Source organism: Urocitellus parryii, chromosome 5 (genome assembly GCF_045843805.1).
Source record: "Urocitellus parryii isolate mUroPar1 chromosome 5, mUroPar1.hap1, whole genome shotgun sequence".
Lineage (NCBI taxonomy): Eukaryota > Metazoa > Chordata > Mammalia > Rodentia > Sciuridae > Urocitellus > Urocitellus parryii.
Window position 1 is genome coordinate 98,202,487 of NC_135535.1, and position 23,403 is coordinate 98,225,889.

General features: G+C 35.0%; 2 protein-coding genes across 2 annotated transcripts; both read left to right on the top strand.

The window, feature by feature from the left end:
- Positions 1 to 795: 795 nt before the first annotated feature.
- LOC113199220 (taste receptor type 2 member 14-like) lies at positions 796 to 1,734 on the top strand. Its single transcript, XM_026412095.2, has one exon. The coding sequence runs from the start codon at positions 796 to 798 to the stop codon at positions 1,732 to 1,734; it is 939 nt and encodes a 312-aa protein (XP_026267880.2).
- A 17,784-nt stretch (positions 1,735 to 19,518) lies between these two features.
- On the top strand, positions 19,519 to 20,457 carry LOC113199223 (taste receptor type 2 member 14-like). Its single transcript, XM_026412097.1, has one exon. It carries the CDS (start codon positions 19,519 to 19,521, stop codon positions 20,455 to 20,457), a length of 939 nt encoding a protein of 312 aa, XP_026267882.1.
- Positions 20,458 to 23,403: the final 2,946 nt, after the last annotated feature.

Here is a 23,403-nt window from a genome sequence, read left to right on the forward strand (position 1 = left end):
ATCAGGGGAACAACTTTATGTTCTGGTCAGTCACCACTGGTGTGTTTCAATAAAGGCTTGATTCGATTTTACATGAGTGGTCTGGAAGTCAATTTATGAAACCCCGGGATGAAGTTTTAATGATAACAAAATAAAGGAGATTTAGGTCTAAATAAATGTGTGTTTATGCAAGAGTATGTGTGTCTGTGAGTGCACACCTGCCTTGGTAAAAATTAAAATGATAAATATTATTGTCCATACTGAATTTTGGAGAAATAATGTGAGATTAGTAGGTAGTAGAGTTTGTAGGAAGAGTTTTGGACAAGTGTAAATAGCTCACGGTACAGACCTCATTTTAGCATTTAAAGAACTTCAGGGCTTAGTAAGCACCTTATAGAATTTCAGATGCTTGATGCCTTCCATATACAGAGATTAGAATTTTGCAATGTTACTTGTTCAGAACTCAAATAGCCAAATTAAAATATGTAGACAAGGAAAAAAATCAAAACAATGCAAATAATTATCTGTTAGCATACAGGAGTTCAGAGTTTCCTTCATCATGAAACAGAAAAGCCTCTGGGCCACTCTATGTGAAGCACAGTATCTGGATACACTCAGTTGGATTGTAAGAGAAAATGCAAGATTTTCATGAAGAAAATCATGAAAACAGTCATTTCCTGATTTGACATTATCTAGGTGAGTTCTTAACAGGGAGAATATTACTGAGTTTTTGAGAATCAAGTGTACATGACATTTCAGAAGAATTCAATAAGTATTCTTCAGCAGTGATATTAGACATTGGGGGCATTTCAGACAATGAGTAGTGTCACCCAGAACACATTGTCAGTCATCTTAAGTGTGGAATTCATAATTGGGAATTTAGGAAATGGATTCATAGTACTGGTGAACTGTGTGGACTGGGTCAAGAGAAGAAAGATCTCTTTAGCTGATCAAATCCTCACTGCTTTGGCACTCTCCAGAATTGGTGTACTCTGTTTAGCATTCTTAAATTGGTGGGTATCTGTGCTTTACCCAGTTCAATCAAGGACTGGAGAAAGTTTAAAAAGTATTTATTTTACCTGGACAACAATGAATCATTTCAGCATCTGGCTTGCTACAAGCCTTTGCATTTTTTATTTTCTTAAGATAGCCAATTTTTCTAACTCAATTTTTCTCTATCTGAAGTGGAGAATTGAAAAGGTGGTTTCAGTGACACTGCTGATATCTTTGTTCCTCTTGTTTTTAAATATTGTGCTGTTGAACACATACCTTGATGTCTGGATTGACAGATATAAAGGAAATAGGACTTTTCATTATAGTTCACGGAATCCTTCAGTATTTTCCCCACTTTTTTTATTCACCAACACTATGTTCACATTCATACCATTTACTGTGTCTGTGACAACCTTTCTCCTGCTAATTTTCTCTCTCTGGAAACATCTGAAGAAGATGCAGCACAATGCCAGGGAGCTCAGGGACACCAGCACCACGATCCACGTGAAAGCCTTAAAAAATGTGATCGCCTTCTTGCTACTTTATACCACATATTTCCTGTCATTTCTTGTAAAAGTTTGGAGCTCTGAGTTGCTGGACAAAAGTCTGATCATTTCATTTTGCCAAACTGCTGGAATTGCTTTTCCTTCAGGCCACTCATATGTCCTGATTGTGGGAAACAGGAAATTGAAAAAGGCCTGTCTTTCGGTGCTGTGGTGGCTGAGGTGCCGGTTCAAAGATGTGGAGCCACGGGGTCCCTAGACCACGTCAAGGATCATCTTGTATATTCCAGAGAAAAATCAGAGCACAAGAAATTCCTGTATTTATGAACTTATACTTTCAAATATCTTCTGTAATATGTAACCTTGTGAATTTTATGAAAGTATGTTTGGAATAAGTACTGTTCTAACACATTTTAATCTTTGCCATATACATTATATATAGGCATATATTCATACACGTATCTAAATAGACATGTACACAGATATCTATCAATGCAGACAACTTAAAACATGAGATATTTATAGTAACAAAATATGAATATTGTATACTACTAACCTTTTTCTGAGTATAAAAAAGGAAAATAAAAAGATATGTATGTATACATGTGAGACAACACTACTAAAAATTGAACTTTATAATTTGTACACATAGAAATATTTCTAGTGTAAGAGTATGTCTAAAATATCAGAAAAAATATAAAATATGGCCTTTTGTAAATCAGATGCACTAGATCTATCATTTTAAATGTAAGACCCAATTGACAAATTTAAAAAACAATTCCTGAGACATATTAGGCTTCTCTCTTCCTATTTTCTATCTACATTATCAAGTTTGAGAATTTTTGGGATATATTTATCATTATTAGGAATGTACAATTCACATTTGGAAATGTGTTGTATTCTCCAACGTTGGCTATTTAAATTTTAATGCACAAAGATTCTATATCATGGCTCCTGGTAATTGTTTAACCAAATATCACATTGGAAAGTTGATGTTTTTATTATACTTCATGTCATTATGTAGCTGTTTATTTTTTTGGGGGGGGGGTAGAAAACAACCATATTGTCATAGGAATAGAAATTTAGAGTTACTTTAGGGTGGCCAACACAATTATAATTACCATAATTTTTTTGTTATATTTACATGCTATTAGTACTTATTATATGCCAGAAATGAAAGATAAACAAGAAAACTGAAGAAATTTATAAAATATACGAAAAATTTGGGATAAATTAGTTACAAGAGTGGAGATAAAAAGAGGGAAAGGTGGTCATATACACTGTTTCAAGTGTTGTTTAATCTTTAGTAGGATATAATCTTGGTTACAGTTAGGAATGAAGAATTCCTTACTCTGGTTTATTCTCATAAAGAAATCTTTTAACACTCCTGGTTTTGTGTGTGGGATTGTTTTAAATCTTTCTAATATAGTTAATTCATTTATTTATTTGTGGAAAAATTATACCGTGAATATCCTTTTGATGTATCTTTTGGAAACATTCTAATGAGAAACATGCTATGAAATAAAAAGTGGGCTTCTGTAATAGCTAGTAAAAAGAGGATATTGTAATATTTATATAGCCGGTAACATGAATATCTTTTATCTATTAGGACGAACACATATGTAATATTATTTTTCATTTGAGATAACTGAGGTTCCAAGATGTTAAAAGACTAGTCCAGTAGTGTGTGAAGATGGTAGCAGAGTGTTTATAACTCCAGCAGAGGGAGCTCACCCCAAATTTAGATGAAGCATCAATAGCAAGAGATGTTCATAGTCACATATGGAATTTGGTGGAAAAAAAATCTTGTAAAATAATGTGAAATTTTGTGCCCATATTAAATGTTCTTAATTTTTTCTATGATATTTGTTCCCTGTTAACATGTACACCAAATGTAGAGTACTAGTTTTTGTATGTCTGCTAATTAGAACCCAGCTGCCTTTCTGAACTGTCAGATGTGCTTTGTGTTTTAATATCATTCTCCTGGTGTCTGCAAATAGACTATCATATCATCTGCATATAATTACTTATAATGACTATTTTACTTCTTCTCTCCAATATTTTATAATTTTTTTCCTTTGGTGCTGTCTGCATCATGAAATGGCTCAAACATTCAGAATATTAAATAGTTGTGGTGATAACTGACATTTCTATAAATAGAGTTTCCTATTGTTTTACTTAAAAGTGAAAAACTGACTTAAACTTTGAGATAAATGCCTTTTAAAATCATCTTCAGAGAGAAGCTTTCTCTTCTTATATTTTCTGATAAAACCTGTGCTAAAAGCATCAAATGTGTTTTATTTTATTAAGATCATCATTCGTTTCCCTTTCCTCTGACCAAAAAAAGTGGCTTGACTTCTAGTATGTTAATTCTGTATGCAATGGAATCTCATGTAAATAGTTACATTTCTAGGTATCATTAATAAATTTGCAAAGTGAAATTCAGAATATTAGAGACAAAATGAAATTCAGAATATTTACATAGTAATGACAGGTAATGCATAAAGCAGAACATAACTAATGTGAATCACATGATAAATCTTTTTAAAAAAATCACATGCTAGAAGACAAGTGATTCACATTTTCAAAGTGGATAGGAATGTAATTAAAATTATAAATTCTTGGCTTAATGTATGTCCTCAGGCATTATTAACATAATTTCATATTAAAAAGCACCTCCTCAGTGAAAATGCTCTCCTAATGGATGTACATCAGAAGGAGTGTGATGAACTGGTTTGTTAGGTCCCAAATCCACTGTTGAAGCCCTGTTTTTAGACAGGGCATTTATGGGCATCATTAAGGGAAAGGGGGTTATAAAGGTAACCCAAATTCACTAAGTCTGGTGACTTTCTGGGAAAAGAAGAGATATGAGGAACAGAGGGCAATGAACTTACAGAGAACAAGACATGTGAGAAGGTGGCCTGCCAACCAGCCAGCAAGAGAGGCTTCACCAGAACCACTGCTGGCTTGTAAATATTGGAAACCCAGCCTCCAGACTGTGAAGAAATACATTTCTGTTGTTTAAGCCACCCAGTCTTTGGTATTTTGTTGTGGTATTTTGTTTAATTTTATCATTTAAATAATTTTAATTACAAAAATTTAAAAAAGGAGGGAAAAATGAGTCATGTTGTACAAATGCAATGCTAAATATACAGAGAAAACAATTGTTGGATCTTTTAATTTAAAGCAAATATTAAATTATTAAGATTCTATAGGAAATGATTTGCATATGCAATTATATTCAGTTATTTCCTTCATAACTTATTTTTTAGTAAAGTTGTTTTAAAAACAAAGATATCTACATGACATGTCTTGGAAGAGGGGACTAGTGCATGGGAATTTTAATACAAGGAGAGGCCTTTGCCAAGATCGAAAAGGGATAATTATCTAATTCAGACATGATTAGAAAGAAAAGTGTTGTGTATATTAACAAGTATATACTAATTAAAAATATTAAAAATTCTAAGTAAATTGCTAAATAGATAACTATAAAAAAAAGCTTGCCATCAATATAAGACAAAGCAGACAAGGAGAGTTAGAAAAGAAAAGAAAAAGCAAGACAAACAATGATTATTAGATTAGAAATGAGTCCTATATTATCAGAAATCCCTAAATGAATTATGTTAATCATTAAAAAGAAGAAATACTACAATTATTTTGACACATATATTTTATCATAACTATGTGCTCATCATTACATACTTTATATAATACAATTATATTTTATATAATACAATATCTTATTTTTCTACATTTATAAATTTTATGTTTCTATTTCATTAGTGGATCTTGTATGCAAGACTTATACCTAAAATATATAAATAAAAAGTGGTTGAAATTATTTTCTAAACATATAGAAAAATAAATGGTCAGAGTATTATTAGATGCTTTCCAATATCTATTTTTCAATTTTTGGTTATTGACTGAGACCCAGTGTTATGCTGTGAATGTTCGTGTCCAAAACCTAATTTCTGAACAACTTTGTTAATGGAAGATAAACTTTTATCTAATTAAAACACAAAGTTTTTACAATTTATTTAGCTTCATAATATGAGGCTGATTTGTGTACTAACACCCCAAACAAATAAAAGTTGTTGGAGCAATACTTTATCAAATGAAATAGTTATTTTGGTGGAATGTATCAATATTTAAGGAGAGCTCTTTACATAATAAAGGGAAGAATAATTAATAAGATAATAATTAGGGTCATGGGTGCTTTAAATATATACCACCAAGAAAAGTGTATCAAAATTTTAAAAATAGAGAAAACTGAATCTATGTAAACATTTCATAAGCTGATGGGTCAAGCAGAATTAGTAATTATAAAGAGAATGCAGGGTTGTGGCTGTAGCTCAGTGGTAAAGCTCTTGCTTAGCATGTGTGAGGCACTGGTTTGAATCTCAGCATTGCATATAAACAAATAAGTAAATAAATAAATATCCATTGATAACAAAAAGTAAAATAAAAAGAGGATGCAAATAATTCAACTATGATTAATCTAATAAATAAATGCAGAATTCCTTACCTACAAAGAATACACAACATGCCAAAAAATCTTTAACTTTTGCCAACATAGATCTTAATAGAACCAAAAAGAAAAAAAAAAAAACCTCAAAATATTTCAGAGTGACGCTTACACAGAATATATTTTCTTAGTACTACTTTCAATAATAAACAATATTATTATGAACAGTAACACTTATAATAATATTTTAATAAGCAATATTATTATATAAATTGGAAAGGACATTATACTCTAATTCTGTGAACTCAAAAAACAACTCATTAGTATCATTCACAAATTTACATGTGAATGATAAGGACAGCAACACCTAGACTGAAGTTTGAAAGTTTCAGATAAATCTGGAAAATTCATAAATATAAATTTATTTAGTAGAAACAATGTTGAAAAGATGAATGGGTAGAATGATGTAGAAATGTAGAAAGAAATGAGGAGGAAGTAGACTAATATTTACTTAGCTTTATTTTGAACAGACAACTACGCTCAGTGCTCCACACACACGTATTATGGTGTTGAATGCTGAGAATACTGATTGCTCTTTGAAGTATAAGGAAATTTAAGGACAAAGTACGTGGAGGTGTCTGGTGCCTCAACAGGGTGTTCTTCTTCCTGCCAAGCAAGAAGCCATCTAAGAAATAAGTCTAGAATAATTAGTGAAGAACAAAAGACAAAGAGTCAGAAAGAATAGTTTTAAAGAGAACTTGGAGCGCCTGATAGGTCCAGTCCACATAGAAGCTGAAGCTAGACAATTAGAATATGGTTCCCTGGTTTATTTAAGGGGATAAATCAAAGGCAGGGATAAGGTTTCAGGGGTGAGTCTTGCTTCCTGATGTCTTGCAGTCAGCAGGTTGATTGGCATGTTAGCAGGTTATGCCCATCTCAGAGGGGCTGAGCGGCTTCAGCAGGTTACCCCATCTCCCATGCTGTGTGGGACCTTTGTTAGAGCTGAGGGCCATGTTCACCTGCATCAGGTGGTCAATCCCTGTGGGGGTGCCACACGAAGTTTCCAATGCCAAACCTATCCCCTCACTGACTTTGGTGCTAATGTGGTCCACATACAGCCCATGGATGGCTCTCCATAATGAAGAGATTAAAGACTTATCCTAAGGTTGCACAAGTAGTAAATAAAAAATGAAGTGTTGGCACAAGCAATATGATTCCTCAGGCTGCATTTTTAAATATGTCACAATCTACATATACAGGCACCTTTTAGCATCTGCAGGGGATTGGTTCTAGCATGCCTCATGGCCACTGAGATAAGTGGATGCTCACTCCTTTATGAAAGTTGGAATAGTATTTGCATTTAAACTCCACAATCCTCCTACACATAGCCGATTATCTCTAAATTGTTCATAATCCCTAAAACAATGTAAATGCTATGTAAATAGTTGTTATACTGACTCATTTAGGAAATAATGATAAGAAAAATATCTGTACATAATCAGTAGTGATAAGATTGTTTTTAATGATTATTAACAATCCCCAGTTGTTTGAATACACAGATCTGATACAGAAGACTGTAATAGCTAAAGAAGAAATCAATGACACAGAAAACTAAAATAAAATGTACATGTATTATATACCAAAGGACTCTTTTGAAAAACCAATTAATGGACAATAAGTATATACAGTATTAGAAACCCAATTTTAGCCCAGAGAAAAACAAAAATTAGGGATACTTACTTGCCAAAAGTATAATATTCAGAAAAAATGTAAATATTTCTTTCTTGGATTCAAAGCATGGACAGCTTCACCACACTTGTCCCGGGGTGGATGGTGGACCATAGAACCCAACTGTCAGCAGCTTTTCCTAGTAGCCCCTCAAATGTTTTCACAGACAGTAACACTGGCAAGACATCTATCTAAGAGCAGCTTTTCTAGCACCCACAAGGTAGAATGCTGGAAAGGTCTAGAAAGCACATTTCCAACCATTTATGGTGGCTCTGCTGGGTGGACCATGGCTGCGTTGTCCTGATTGGAGTCTTGCTCTTAACCTTGGGATGGTGTGTGTGTGTGCGCGCACGTGTGCACACACACACACCCACACACACATAGGAACACTGTAGGCTCCTTGTGGGTTGCCACATGTTTGCCCTAGGGGTGCTTATTCTTTCAGTCAGAAGTTTTTATATTCTGTGGAGTCATCTTCTTTCTTGTCAATCTCTTGTTACTCTCCATCATGCTGTTGTAGTTAATCATTCTTTATGTTAAACTTTCCTGCTCAAATTTGAATGTGATCTGGCTTCTATTTGCACCTGACCCCTAATAGATTTTGAAATGTTATATAAGCAAAATTTCAATTGAGCCATAAGTGGAAGGAAGTCATAACACAATAAATGAATCATACTACATCTTTACACAAACATTATGCTTAATAGTGAAATGTATAATCTTTTACTGATTCCAGAATTAAGAGTTGTTTTATGCTACAATTATTAGAGAATAAAATGAGAAAATATATAAAAAACCTCATGACAATTTGAATGCAAATGACAAAGCAGATTTATTTCCCAAACAAATACATTGTGTTTTCCTATGAATAATCCAACATAATCCACAAAGAAATAATCAGTAACTTTATTGAGCATAATAAGTAAGCATAGGAAAATGACCAATCATAATATTAAGGTATAACCATGCACCAGTACTACATAAGTAGAATATGATATTTGAAACTGGACTTTTTCATGATAACAACAACAACAACAACAACAACAACAACAAGCAAAAGAAAGAAAGAAAAAGAAAGGTGCCTATAAATAAGTCTCATCCACCATATTTTATTGAGACATTTATTAACTTGAACTAAAAAAAACAACTAAAATAACTGAATAAAAGTAGATAGATAGCATGTACTTGGGGGGATAGAATCAGTTTCCCCAAGGTAGCTATTGTGTCCCAATATTTGTGTGCAAGATAATTCCAAGGAAAGTCAAAGTGGGTATCAGGAATGTCTATAATATACCTTAATATTTTAGTTATGGAACATTAAAATATTAAATAGTGTCAGGAGTAAGCACTTGTATAAAAGGCATAAGTGTGAGAGGCATGCTTGATAAAGATTATGGTCTAAGAAGCCTGACAGTGAGGGAAGAGGATTTAAATCTCTGAGACCTATTTTGAAAATTACAGGATAATGATCCATGTGTTTTATTTTCTTAGAACTTGTTTAGAAACCAAATGAAAGGTGTGGGTGGTGGTGGTCAATGTATGTGGCTATGTTTACGACTTGTGAACACTAATGCTATGTGTCAGTACTAGTTCTTAGTACTTAGTTGGAGGGAGGACTCGCTTTCATTGGGGCTCTGAGTAAAAGCTAGGGAAGTTTTAAACTTTCCTATGTAGATCCAATGTTTTAAAATAAACCCTTAGTGATAATGAACTATTCAAATTATCTCACATGGCTAAGGTTTACTTATCAATTTAGGCATTTCTGGCATATTCTATGTGTTAGGTTTTAAAATTAAAATTCAAAATTTTACTAGCTGACATTCAAATTGGATGAACCCGAATTATGTAAAGATAGACAAGGGAGAAAGCTGCAAAATCATGAAAGAGAATAAGTCTTCATTTGCAAGCTAGCAAATGAGAACTCAGCTTTTCCTCAATGCATGCTATGAAAGATTCCAGCCTGTGTCAAGGAAATAAATTAAATAGATAGGAGTTATTTTGAACTGTTATGGGTCTAACAACATTTTCCATGAAAACACCACTGACTCATCCTTTAGCATCCCATCCTGCTTCAAAACAATAAGTGTATTAGTTGTGACTTTCAGCCACCGCACTTAATACATTTTCTACTGAGCATCATTTCCATCCAATTAATGGAAGAAGTTGTTGGAACTTTTGTCTATATTTTCATAGTACAATTAACTTCAGTTACTGGGTTGGATGACTAAATTTTTCTCAAGGAGCTGAGCTAATTCTCTCTGCTCTTGCCATATTGATATACTCAACCATAAAGAAGATTGAAATTATGTCATTTGCTAGTAAATGTATAAAAACGGAGAACATAATGTTAAGTGACATAAGCCAGACTCAGAAAATCAAGGGTCAAATATTTTCTATAATGTGTAGAGGCTAGAGTGAAATACAGGAAAAAAAGACGTAAGAATCTCATGAAAATAGAAGGGAGATAAGTGGAGTAGAGGACAGGGATTGAGGGGAGAGAGAACGTATGGGTAAAGGGAGTAACTATGGAATGGAATTGACCAAATTATGCTATGTATATATGTCAGTATACCACAGTCAATTCTGCCTTTATGTCTATGTATAAAGGGCCAATTAAAAAAGTAAATAAATAGAAGGAACCAGTGTAGTAGAAGAAATGGAATAGGGGGAGGGAGGAAAGGGGGGAAACAGGAAGTACAAGAGACTGAAAAGGAAAAAAAATATATTCCATGCATTTTTGATTATGTCAAAATTATACATATTATTATGTATAACTATAATGCATTCATAAGAACATTAAAAATAAATAAAATAAAATAAACCTATGACATCAAAAAGCAAAACTTGTGATCAACCTAGGAACATACGATGGACAAGTAAGAATTATTGTTGTGGTTGTCAGTGTGATAATCAGCCATTTTGGCAACTGGCTTACTAATAGCCTCAGCGTATTTCATATTTTATTTAGTTGATATGGCCAGTTTCTCCAACATAATTTTTCTTAACCTAAAAAGAAGAAATAAGAGAGTCATTCCAGAGATTATTTTGAGAATGTTGGCTTAAAAAAAATCTTACATTTGTAAGCATTGAAGAGACCATGTAGATGAATGACTATAAAAGAAATGAGGAACAATGCAACCCTTTCAAATATGACCATATTCACCCTAGAAACTTTACACCCCTTATTACTTAACTGATTTTTTTTTGCTATTAATCTAAACACTGCAAACATCTCAGGAAGATGTAGTTCCAAGCCATATGATACCAAGATCCCAGCACCTAGGTCCACATGGAGGCCTTGCAAACTGTGGTGTTCTTCCTCTTGGCATTTGACATGTGACTTTCTGTAAACATATCATTTTGGAATTCCAACATTGTGGACTAAATCCATTCTCTTGCTCATCCAGGTTACTAGCATCATCTATCCTTCAAACTTTTCTTTCTTCTTCTTTTTTTTTTTCCTTCAAACTTTTCATTCGTTGTTAGTGGTAGAAACAAGAAGTTGAAACAGGGCTTTCTCTTGGTTCTGTGGCAGGCAAGGGGCTTGTTGAAAGCACAGAAACTTTCCAATCCACAGATCAACAATAAGTACATGTGGTGAAATCTAGCAAAAAACAAATTGATGGAGTCTGTAACATTATGCTTGCTACCCTCTTTTACAGCATGTGGGTCTGTAATGGTTTGGATCTGAAATGTCTTCCAAAGTCTCATACATTTAAAGCTTGGTCCCCAGTACAAACATATTCAGAGATGGGGATTTGGGGAGTAATTAGATTTTGAGGGGTTAATTAATTCACTGAGAGCTAGATGGACTACTGGGAGGTGGGACCCAGTTGAACAAAGTAGGGCACTGGGGACTTGCTTTGGAAGGGGTTATCTTCTCTCCAGCCTCTTCCTCTCCCTCTTTTTTTGCTTCCCAGCTGCCCTGATCTAACAGCTTACTTCTGTCAATCCCTTGCACTCTGGTGTGTCCGCCTTGGAGCCAGCTGACTGAAACCTGTGAAACCATGAGACAACAATAACCTTTCTTTCTTTGAGTTGTTTCTGTCAGATATTTTGATCATAATGATGACAAACTAACACAAATAGTTGGTGGCAGGAGTGGGGTCATTTCTGTGGCTATACCTGACCATGTGGTTCAAAATCCTTTGGTATTGGTTTGTGGGAGAAGTTTGGAAATATTTGGTGATGGAGGTAGGAAAGCCCTAGCATGCTATAAGCAGAGGTTAATGGGCAATTCTGGTGTGAACTCAGAAGACTTGAATGCTGACAGGTCTGCAGACCAAAAGGCTGTGCATCTGAGGTTTCAGGTGGGAATGAGGACTGTACTGGGAATTGGATTAGAGGTAAAATGTTACCTTCTGGCTAACAACTTGTTGACATTTTGCCCGTGCCCTTAGATTTGGGGTAACACTGATTAATCTGGTGGAGAAAATTTCAAGGTCATGACATTCAGGCGTTGGCGTGGTGATACTGGTTGATTGTGTGGGCTGTCTCTCATCCAGAGAGGAGGTTTACAGAACAGGGTAGAGGAGTGTGGCTGCGGAGTCACTAATCAAGACCTCTGGAGACCAAGCAAGAAGCAGGTCTGATTTTATTGCGCAGTTACCATGTATATATACTGAGGCAGTAGCTAAGCAGATTACAGGCAGCCACCAATGCAGTTTCTGCTAATTGTCCTTGCAGTGACCAATTGAGGAGTGGGCCATGGTACTGCAACACATGGTCTCATGCCCAGGGCTGTGCCTATGGGGTAAGCAACCTGCTGCTCGGGCACCTAGCATGAGGGGAGTGGCCTGCCACTCAGATGCCCTTAACGTGTGCCATGTATGCATTACTCCATGCACTTGTTCCCCCAGTTCATTTAACCAGATTTACTGTAAGAACTGGAAGTAAAGACAGGGCAGAAAGATTTGAAAATCTTTGGTTAGAAAAGCATATGCAAAATTGGGGCCAAGGAAGATAGGGTTGCTGCAGAGATGAACTCTATTAAAGAGAAGCCAAATACTTTGCATGGAAACAATACAAAAGTTGTCTTGAGGGCCTCTCAGACATCACCAAGACCCTGCCCACCACAGGTTCAATGAGTAAAAATGAAAAACTCCTTTGAAAGACAATCCTTTGCGAAGGAAGGCCTAAGGAGCACTGGTCCTACCGGGCTGTCCAGGATGTTGTTTCTCAGGATTCATTTGACCATGTTCAGCCAAAAAGGCAATCAGAGCCACTGCAGCCATGGTCAAATGGGGACTGAAAACTACAGTCTCAGCAGAACTTGGCACCCTTCACACAGTGCTGGTTTTGCAGGAATAAAGAATACAAGAGTTATGGGGATATGGAAAATTCCACCAGAAGGCCTTGGGGAAAAGGCAATGTATGGCAGGGTCTGTGTTCCTGCAGGCCGCACTCTGTGGAGAGGACAATGTGTACAGTTTTGATGATGAAGCTGAAGCTACAATGGAGATGCCAAGAAGTTAGAGATACTTCCAAGAAGTTAGAGATGCCAAGGAAAGCTACAAGCAGTAAGCAGAACTAGCTCAGGACAGAGGCCATGTGGGCTGAAACCAACAAGATCACAGGGGACAAAACTGACCACTCTTTGGGATGCACATCTTGCTACCATGTGCCCCAGATGCTAGATGTGGAGCCACAGAATTTAATGTTTTTCCTGCTGTGTTTTCATGCTATCTCTTCTTTCTAGACGTCTACTCCTGTTTTTTTGGAATGGGAATGTTTGCTCTGTACCACTACATGTTGTAAGTATCTGACTTTATTTTTTTATTTTTATAGGGACTCAAGCTAAGAGTCTCCTTTGAGTCTCTTGGAAACATTGGGCTCAAACTTTTGAACAATACTGGAAATGATAAGACTCTGGGAACACTTGGAGATGGACTGAAAGCGTTTTGTTTTGTGAGATGTGTATGAGCCTTTGGGTAAAAGGATAGAGTATTATGGTTTGGACCTAGAAAGTTCCCAATGTATCCTGTATTGAAGCTTGGTCCCCAATTAAGTAATGTTCAGAGGCAGGGATTTGGGGAAGTGATTAGATCATGAAAGCTCTGACCTCATCAGTGGATTAATCTGTTGATAATGAAATGGACTACTGGGAGGTGGGACCTTGTGGGAAGAGATCTGTCACTGGGGATGTGCCCTGGAAGAGTTCATCTCCTTGGCTGTTCCTCTTTCTCTGTTTCCCTGCTGCCATGAAATGAGCATCTTTTCTTCAGCACATCCTTCCACAGGATGTTTCTGACTTGGAGCTAGCTGACCATGAACTGAAACTTCTGAAACTATTGACCAAAATATAGCGTTCCTCTTTTAAGTTGTTAATGTCAAGTATTTTGATCATAGCAATAAAAAATTGAACAATACAATGTTTTTGAATAATTTATAAAAACATATGCCCAAAATTTTATCTAAGATTATTAAATAAAAGGATACATGAATGTGTATGTTCTCTGTGTCTATGGCATACAGGAAAGATTCACAATAACATACCTTTAAAATTTTTTAGAAGGTAACATAGTTAGGCAAAAAATGATAGGAGAATTTTTTAGAATCATGAGATTATGTCTGTTTAACATACATGCATTGGGTTATCCTCCACTGGAAGAATTTATGATTTATTTTCTGCATTATGTAATGTCATCACTTGTAGGGCAATCACAGCATTTTTTCTTGCAACATGAACCACACTTATGTATTAGAGTGAGTTTAGATTCCTCTGTTTGAATCTCCTACTTTATTGGATGCAAAAACTATCACATTTAAAGCATATTTTAGCTTTTTTGAGATAGATTTATTTAATCATAAATTCTTATTAAAAATATAAAAGATTATGAATTTATTCTTAGTAGATAGTAAAATCACTGTAAAAATATGAATATAATAAATGAAGAGTGGTGAATATATTCTGAGTCAATTTTTGTTATGTATACCAAATACAGTACTGAAGAATATTAGTTTTAATACAAACACAAGAAAAGCTCAGAAAAAGATTATTTCTATAATGGGAATTAAGAAGAAAAGACCTTGATCATGACCTGGTTTCAAAGCAGTCTCACATTTTCATTTGCCATTAGAAAGGCATTTCTTTCAGTTCCTCAGTAAAGGAAGACCTTCTTGAGACCAAGATTTGATTTTAAATGTCAGTTTTTGTTTAAGGTACTTTTCGGCCACTATAAATTATTTTTTATTGGTGTTATATAATTACATGTAATAGAATTCATTATACCACTATCCTTCATTCTTAAAATGCGTTTCAATTTATTATGAGAATATTATAATCTTTAATATCATAAAAGTACTCATTTAAATAATGGCATAAAGTTATTGTAGTAATAACTCAGTGAATTTTTCTGAAAATATTAAAATATCACCTATGAAATCCATATAATAATTATAGGGGTTTACTTTAAGATCTAGTTTCTTATAAGCTTGTGTAAAATGCAGAAACAAGAATATGTTGACAATTTTATTAATAGCAAGTTCTATTATTAGGAAATGTATAACCTTATTTAACAACTGAGTTCTATGTGACTATGCTAATTTTAAGTGTAATAAAAATTTAACAAAGTGGTTAAACCTTCCGATAGATCATGTCCACATCTGTTTATCTGTTTGCCATGACCTGCACAGCTGAACCCTAGAAACTGGCTAGGGGTGACGGGGGACCAGGAAAGTCACACAAACATTTACAAAGAGAAATCTGGGGTCAGTGGGACACTGACCTCTGATGGAGGAGCAGTGACCCAGAGATAGCACAATATGTTTATTACGTAAGTTTTATCATTGAAAAGTTATTTGTGGGAAATTTTCTTCAAATCAGTCAGGCTTGAAGTTTACAGAGCTTGCAAGTTATTGTTGTTATCTTCTTATGCTCAAGATTCTATCCCCAGTGGTTGGTGTCTGGGCTCAAGGTCAAGACTATTATTGTATGGTATCTTTACATAGAATTTCCTCAGGTAGGACATTACCATAGCTCCTGGGAAATCTCATTATGCACCTTTGCACAGAAAATTCCCAGGCTAAAGCACAGCCAAGGCAGTCAAAGACCATGGTTCATCAAGTCACCATTCTCCATAATCTATTTATTTCGTTATCATTCATTTCCCTGGTGCAATGCAGGTACCATGGGAGCAGAGATGAGATCTATGTTGTTTGCTGTTGATTTCTAGGACCTACAAGTCAGCGCATAGAATAATTCATCAAAAATGGCATTCAGCTGAAGAAATTAATGAATGAATGAATTTTATCAGGATTAAATAACAATGAAAACAAAATCAGGGGTTGCTTGGTTTTTTGATCCTGGCTTTATGTTTTGGTTACAGGATTACCCAAATTGCTTATCTGAGATATGCTGATAGTAAAAACATAACTATTGTACAATTCCCTATTGTATAATAGGGAAAATATTGCAGAATTTGCCCTTGATGAAGCTATGTTAGGTTTGTGAAGATAAGCTTGAAAATCAAGTTAAATGGTTCTTATCACAAAATGGAAGTTTTAAAAAACACATAGAAGTTCACTATAAGTATATATGTATACTTTTATTGTGAAGGATATACTATCATGATGATGTTTTCTAGTAAGCTATTTTTCCACAAAAACAACACTTCAGTTTTAAAGCATATTTAGCATCCTGGTTCTGACCTAAAATAATAATTTAATATACAATATCCTTTCTAAACAAGTGTTTTTTTTTTAAATAAATACTACCATGTTGTAAACTCACCAAGGGAACAAACAAAAATTAAACAACTCAATGAATAGCCTAGCTTGGGGATTCCAAAACCTTAGTGAATGGAATTAAGGCAGTGTCATTTATCTGAGAAGGAAGGCCGGTGCAGCAATGTGGAGGACACGTGGAAACTGAGCCACAAGAAGGAGTGAAGCCATGTGACTTGGTGTGTGACTCTGCTGGTGGCTTCTTCACCAGGAGCTGAGAGGCAGCATGATGGTCAGCACATGTGAGCACTTGGCCCCCAGGACTTTTCCAGGGGAGTTCAAGGGGAACCAGATTTATCCTTATCAAAGGAAAAGAGAGAGGAACAGTTATTGATTTTTCTCAGCTCTCTTCTATTTTCCATAGGCCAGAGTTTATCTTACCAGTATCATCATCTCTGTTTTTTTGCCTTAAATCATCCAGCCCTCTGAGGACCGTTTGTAAACCAAGATCTGATGCTGAGAGTATGGAGATCACTTTCAAATGCATAAGGGGATAATAATCTGGATCACACAGGATGCCAACCAAGATATTAAGTATAATTAGGGAATCTGAGAAACCACACAATTTTGTCTTCAAAACAGTTCACCCCTTGTGCCACTCAGTGAGATCGTGCCCTGCAATAGTGGCTGGCTTTATAAATGTTATGACTTGTATAGTCACAAGAGGGACATACTGAGGGGGACCTATGCTTGTTTTAATGCTCTGCTCTTGCATTTTTGTTCTCAGATGCAGGGTACTCCTGTGCTGAAGAGGGGATGGCCTTGCAGCAATTCAGTAGGAGTGTATCTCCTCTTTCCCTGTGAGTGCTTTAGAGACACACAGTGGCCTTGATCACCACAAATCCCTCCATCAGGTTTGATCTGCTAAATCATCATACTCAATGGGCAGAGCATCTTGGATTGCAGTCTGCACCACTGGTAGAGTCCTCTCTTGCTCTGGGTCCACTTGAAACCATCAGCCTTTAGGGAAATTCTATAAATGGCCCAGTGCAATGTCCACAAAGGTGGCATATGTTGCTTCTTTTCTCAGTGATAGGAAATAAGGATAGGGCAACAATGTTTATTTTAGAAAGGATGTTACAACAGGTGGACTGGACCATTGAAAGTCTCAAGATGTCACTGATGTTGGGGTCTCTGAGTCTTCTCAGTTTTATTTATTTTCTTACAAGAATTTTCTTGTCTTAAAGTACTATGGTATTTTCAGTACTTGAGAACCTAAGTAGAAATGTGTTTGTGTGTGTGTGTAAAATTATGGTTAACTCCTTTCAATGACTTGCATTTGGTACAGTCAGCCTGCAAAACTTGTCACAAATAAAAAATTAAAAAAGACACTTTAACCTTGTTTAAATATACCCCATAAAAATAATAAATATACCCCATACAACATTGATGGGAATGAATGCAGTTGCTGTTTATCTCTCAGGGATGACTTATCATTTTGCTGTATGGATGAGAAGTTTGAGAATTATCCTTGTTTCTAGTGTCACCTTGATTGAAAAAGATTGTCTTTATCTTTCTAACAGCTATTTTTCAGGTGGAAAGTGAAACTGTTCCCATCCAGAACAGTGGGGCCATAGAGAGAACTGCTCAGGGATGAGTGCGGCCCTTGCTGGGACCCAAGTTCTGTCTCTTTTCTGAAAGCCCACAAAGCTCCACTACCAGAACTCCCTTCACATAGCCCAGCCCCTGGGCCTGCTTCCTTTTCTCTTTGTCTGTTTGGAGAGCTCTTCTTTTCTATGTGGAAAGAGATGAACCAGGAGGCCTTCCTGCCTCTACACTGATGGTATGTTTGCACTTCTGTTCTTTGGAGTTTTTCCTTAAAAGTCTCTCATGCTGGGCTAATGTACGTTCTGTCAGTATGTCTCTTTCTTAAATGTTGGGCATTCATGAATATTTCCATCATATTGGTTTCATTTCTTTGCTCAGTATCGTTTCAGGGGCTTGTGTGTGGGTTCAGCCCTACACACTGAAATAGCCTGTCTTCCTCTGCCATCTTTAAGGTTTATGATACATTTTTCTGCTGATTTTGGAAGTCATTGTTGGTCCTTTGTTTACTCTTTAATTTTACTGAACAATTTTGTCATGCTGCCTATTCCCCTCGTCTTTCAGGCAGCATATCATCCTCCATCTATCTTGTTCCCTTGGTGATGATCATGGATGTGAGTGGAGGTTGGATAAAATCTGAAGCCCTGTGGTGCAGTTGAAGAAGTGATCCCTACTAGGCAAGGGGCAGGCAGTGAATGAGGAGGATTCTCCATGAGTGGATGAACTCATTTGCTTCAGTGGCTGCTTACAGCTCAACAGGAGGGTTCTCACTTCTTTTCAGATAGAATAGTCCTAATACTGCATCAATGATACTTGAAAGTATTTTGAAGCCATATCTTTATGACTATCACAGTACTAAGCAAGAGAAAGATTCCTATGAAATGATGAATAAGTAAAAACCTGAATTTTGGGATTAGAAAAAATGAGTTGGTATCTGGATTCAAATAAATGTGTGTTTCTGAGTTTGTGTGTGTGCATGCATGACCTTGTGAAAGGTAAAATGATAGATATGTACATTTTGATGTGCCAAGCATTTGAGATATAAATATATATAATATATATGATTATAGGATAACTATCATGCTTTGAACATCATTGGAAAAATGTCTACATAGGACCTAATTTTGAAGTGTTTAAAACCTCAGTGATAAGGAAGTCCTGCATGCCAGTTTAGAATCTAATTATATCCTATATGTGTTCGTATTTTATAAGGTTACTTGCCCATGACTTAAGTAGTCTGACTAAAATATTTAGTTAAGGGAAAAATAGCAAATCAATGCAAATAAATGAATCTTTATTTGCATTTGAGTACCTGAGATTTCAGCATTTCCTTCAGCGTCAACTACAAAAAGCAACTGTGTGTAAGAGCACAATATCAGGATGATGCTTAGCTGTGCTGTCTGGGAAATCACAAGATTTTCATTAAGAAAGCTGTGAACCAACTCATGAGCAAATCTTGATGTTTGCTGGTTTGACCTTGAAGATGGGAGTTTTATCATGAATTAATTATACACAGTCTTTTAGATGGATGCATTAGCAAATCTTCAGTGATTTTAGTCATTGGAGCTTTTCTAACAGACAATGGTTGTTGTTGAACAGAGCATGTTTTCAATTATCTTATGTGTGGAATTCATAATGGGAAATTTAGGAAATGGATTCATAGTACTGGTGAACTGCATGGACTGGGTCAAAAGAAGAAAGATCTCTTCAATTGATCAAATCCTCACTGCTTTGGCACTCTTCAGAATTGGTACGGTTTGGATTTTTTTCCTAGATTGGTGGGTACCTGTGCTGTATTCAAATTTATGGGCAACTGTAATGATTATCAGAATCATTTATTCTACCTATACAGTAATCAATCATTTCAGCATCTGGTTTGCTACAAGCCTCAGCATCTTTTACTTTCTCAAGATAGCCACATTTTCTAACTCTGTTTTTCAGTACTTAAGGTGGAGAATTAAAATAGTTATTTCAGGGACACTGATGGTGTCTCTAGTCATCTTGTTTTTAAACATTATGGTTATAAATCTACACATTGATTCCTGTGTTGATGAATACAGAGGAAACCTGTCTGACAGCTCCGGTCTGAGTACAGATGTACATTTTTTCATACTTTTATCATTCACCATTTCTGTGTTCACATTCGTACCCTTCACAGTGTCCCTGGTCACTTTTCTCCTACTAATCTTCTCTCTGTGGAAACATCTGAAGAGGATGCAGCACAGTGCCAAAGGGTCCAGAGACACCAGCACCACGGCCCATGTGAAAGCCTTGCAAACTGTGATCGCCTTCCTGCTACTATATGCCATTTACTTTCTGTCCTTTCTTGTTCAGTTTTTGACCTCTGGGTTCCTGAACGGTTATCTGATTGTGTTTTTGACTAAGGCTGCTGGGGCAGCTTTCCCTACAGGCCACTCATTTGTCCTGATTCTAGGGAATGGGAAGCTGAGACAGGCCTCTCAGTCAGTGCTGTGGAGGCTGAGGTGCAAGTCCCAAGATTCTGAGCCATCAGGTCCATAGACCATTTTGGGATCATTTTGCATATTCTAGAAAGAAGTAATTTAACACAAAATTCTTGCAAGTTTGTACTTTCCAAATATTCTTATATGAAATATAGCTTTGTGAATTTTATAAAATTATGTTTGAAAAATATAGTAACTATATATATTGCAACTTTAGCAGTACATATGCAAATTTGTATATTAGCATGTTTTATACATGCAAGGATATCAATGCAAAGTCATTAAAGATAATAAGCCTTATAGTAATAAATAATATGAATTTTCTGTCAGTCATTAACTTTTTAGATTTTAAAATGAGGAATGTAAAATATAGAATATTTATGAATGTATCTTTGCATATGAAACATGATCACTAAAAATAAAACTATAATTATATTCATAAATTAATTATTTAATTTAGAATAAGTGCCTAAAATAGCAGATAAGAAATGAAAAATGAAATATAACTATTAGACATCTATACACTAAATCCATTCTTTCAAATACAAGACCTAATTTACAAATGTTTATAAAAATTTCCTCATAATCATGAGGCTGACTTGTTCTGAGTATCCTCTTTCATCAGTTTCAGATTCTTGGAAGGTATTAATCATTATTAAAAATATACAATTTGCATTGGAAATCCATGGGAGACTACAATGCATTTTGCAATATATTAAATAATGTTCAATGGTTTTCAAATGTGTCTCATAAAACATTTCAATTTTAATGCATAGGACAACTGAATCTTGATTGATAATAGTCTTTTAATGAATATTACTCTGAAAAATTAGTGCTTATGTTAACTTTATTTCATCATGTACTTGTATTTAACAAACAGGAAAAAGATCAGTTTGTCATAGAAACAGAAAATTAGAAATACTTACAACCATATCATTACCAAGAATTTTTGTTATTTGTATGATATTAATATTGATTAGGTAGCAAATCAAAAGGTGAGCTAATAAAACAGGTAAAAGTTTTATAAGAAATTAGGCTGATAGGTAGTTAAAGGACAGGGAAACAATGTTATGTGACCTGTGATCAATGTTGTCAAATCTTTAGTGACAGAATTCTGTATATTTTTTAAGTTGATAAATTCTTTATTCATGATTGGTTTTCCCAAACACATTCCTTCAAATTGTAGGGATCGTATTTGGAAAGGATTTCTCATTTTCCTATTGTCATTCATTCATATATTAATTGAAAAAAAATCTATGCTGAACACCTATGTGTCTTTTGGAGACATTTTAATGGGAAACATATACTATAAAATACAAAGTGGATATCTGCAAAAATAGCCACTAAAAAGAGGACATTGCAACTTTTATGTGGCCAATTAGCAGTATAATTCATAAATTTGAGGTACTATATTTCCTGTGAAGAAACTGAGGTTCTGAGATATTCATACTCATCTAATACTGTGTGAAGGTGTAGCAGAGAGGTAGGATAATAATCCCCTGCAGAACTGCACCCCTGCCCCATGTTGTTATGAAGCATCCACAGGAGGCTGTTCCCCCATGTCATGAATGTGGTGGAAAAAGATGTAAAAGAATATGCAATTTTGGTGCGTATGTGAAATGTTCTTATTTTTTTTCTATGATATTTGCTCCTGGTTAATATGTCCACAAAAGATAGCATATTGTTTTTCCTTGTTTATTTGTTGAATTGGAAGACAGCTATTCCACTAAGGTGTCACAAGTGCTTTGGTTTAATCTGAATATTATCCTTTGCAGTTACAAGTGTATTATTTGCATGTAATTATTTATAATTATTTACTTCATCCTTGTAATAATTTATATATATATATGTATATATATATATATATATATTTGCTACATAATGAAAATTCTTGAATAGTCAAAATGAATGTTTGTGGTGACAACTGGCATCTCTGCTTGTGAATTTAGAACTTGCTAGTGTCGCACCAGTAAATGTTAGTACTGACTTTACCTTTGATAAAATACTTTTTAAAGTCCTCCTACAGAGATCTTTCTCTTCCTTATTGCCTGTGATACATAAATAAAGCCTGTGTTAAAAGTATCAAATGTGTACAGTTGTGTGAGTTTTAATAAATTCATGTATATGCCACTAGAAATGGGACGTTTGCAATACCCCCAACAATCTCGTACACTTCCCTTTTGTGGTCAAATCCTCCCTGAACCCCAATTCCTACAAATACTCATCTGTTTTCTCTCCCTATAGTCTTGCTTTTCTCAGAAGGTGACATAAATAGATCATAAAGGATGTATCCGAGGTTGCCTTCTTTCACTCAGCATAGGTGTTTGAGATTCATCCACATGGATGTCTAGTACATGAGTGGTAATTCATGTATGTATATACAACAGTTTATTTGCATTCACCCCTGGAAGTATGTTTGGTTTGTTTCTAGTATAAATGAACAAAGTTGCTATAAACAAAGGGCCAAGTGTTATTTATTTATTTAAAATTTTTTTTTGTAGTTGTAGATTGTCAGAATGCCTTTATTTTATCTGTTCATTTTTATGTGGTGCTAAGAATTGAACCTAGTGCATCACACATGCTAGGAAAGTGCTCTGCCACTGAGTCACAACCCTAGCCTCAAGTGTTATTTATTAAGGTGATAATAAATTTCCTTTTCCTTGGATCAACTAAAGTACATGTTAATAGTGGTACATGCATCTTTTCTAGTATATGTTCCATAATTATTGAAATATCATATGTGATGTTTTCATACCTGTATATATTATTCTATAATGGCACCATCAGAGGCAAATAGAAATTCAGAAAGTATCTACAAAGTTTGGGGCAGTAATCTCAAAAGAGGAAAAACCAAATTTAATCAGAAAAGTCTGAAAAAACGATATACCAGAAGCTGACTGATATGTATTTTCAAAGTCCTATGAAACATGATGGTAATCCCAAATATTTAGCTAAAAAATATGTCCTAGGAATTAAATTATTTACTATCCTTTCCAAATAAAAA

Bases quoted from the DNA above. Each gene is read 5' to 3' on its own strand.
- LOC113199220 (XM_026412095.2), top strand. From the start codon at position 796: ATGAGTAGTGTCACCCAGAACACATTGTCAGTCATCTTAAGTGTGGAA.
- LOC113199223 (XM_026412097.1), top strand. From the start codon at position 19,519: ATGGTTGTTGTTGAACAGAGCATGTTTTCAATTATCTTATGTGTGGAA.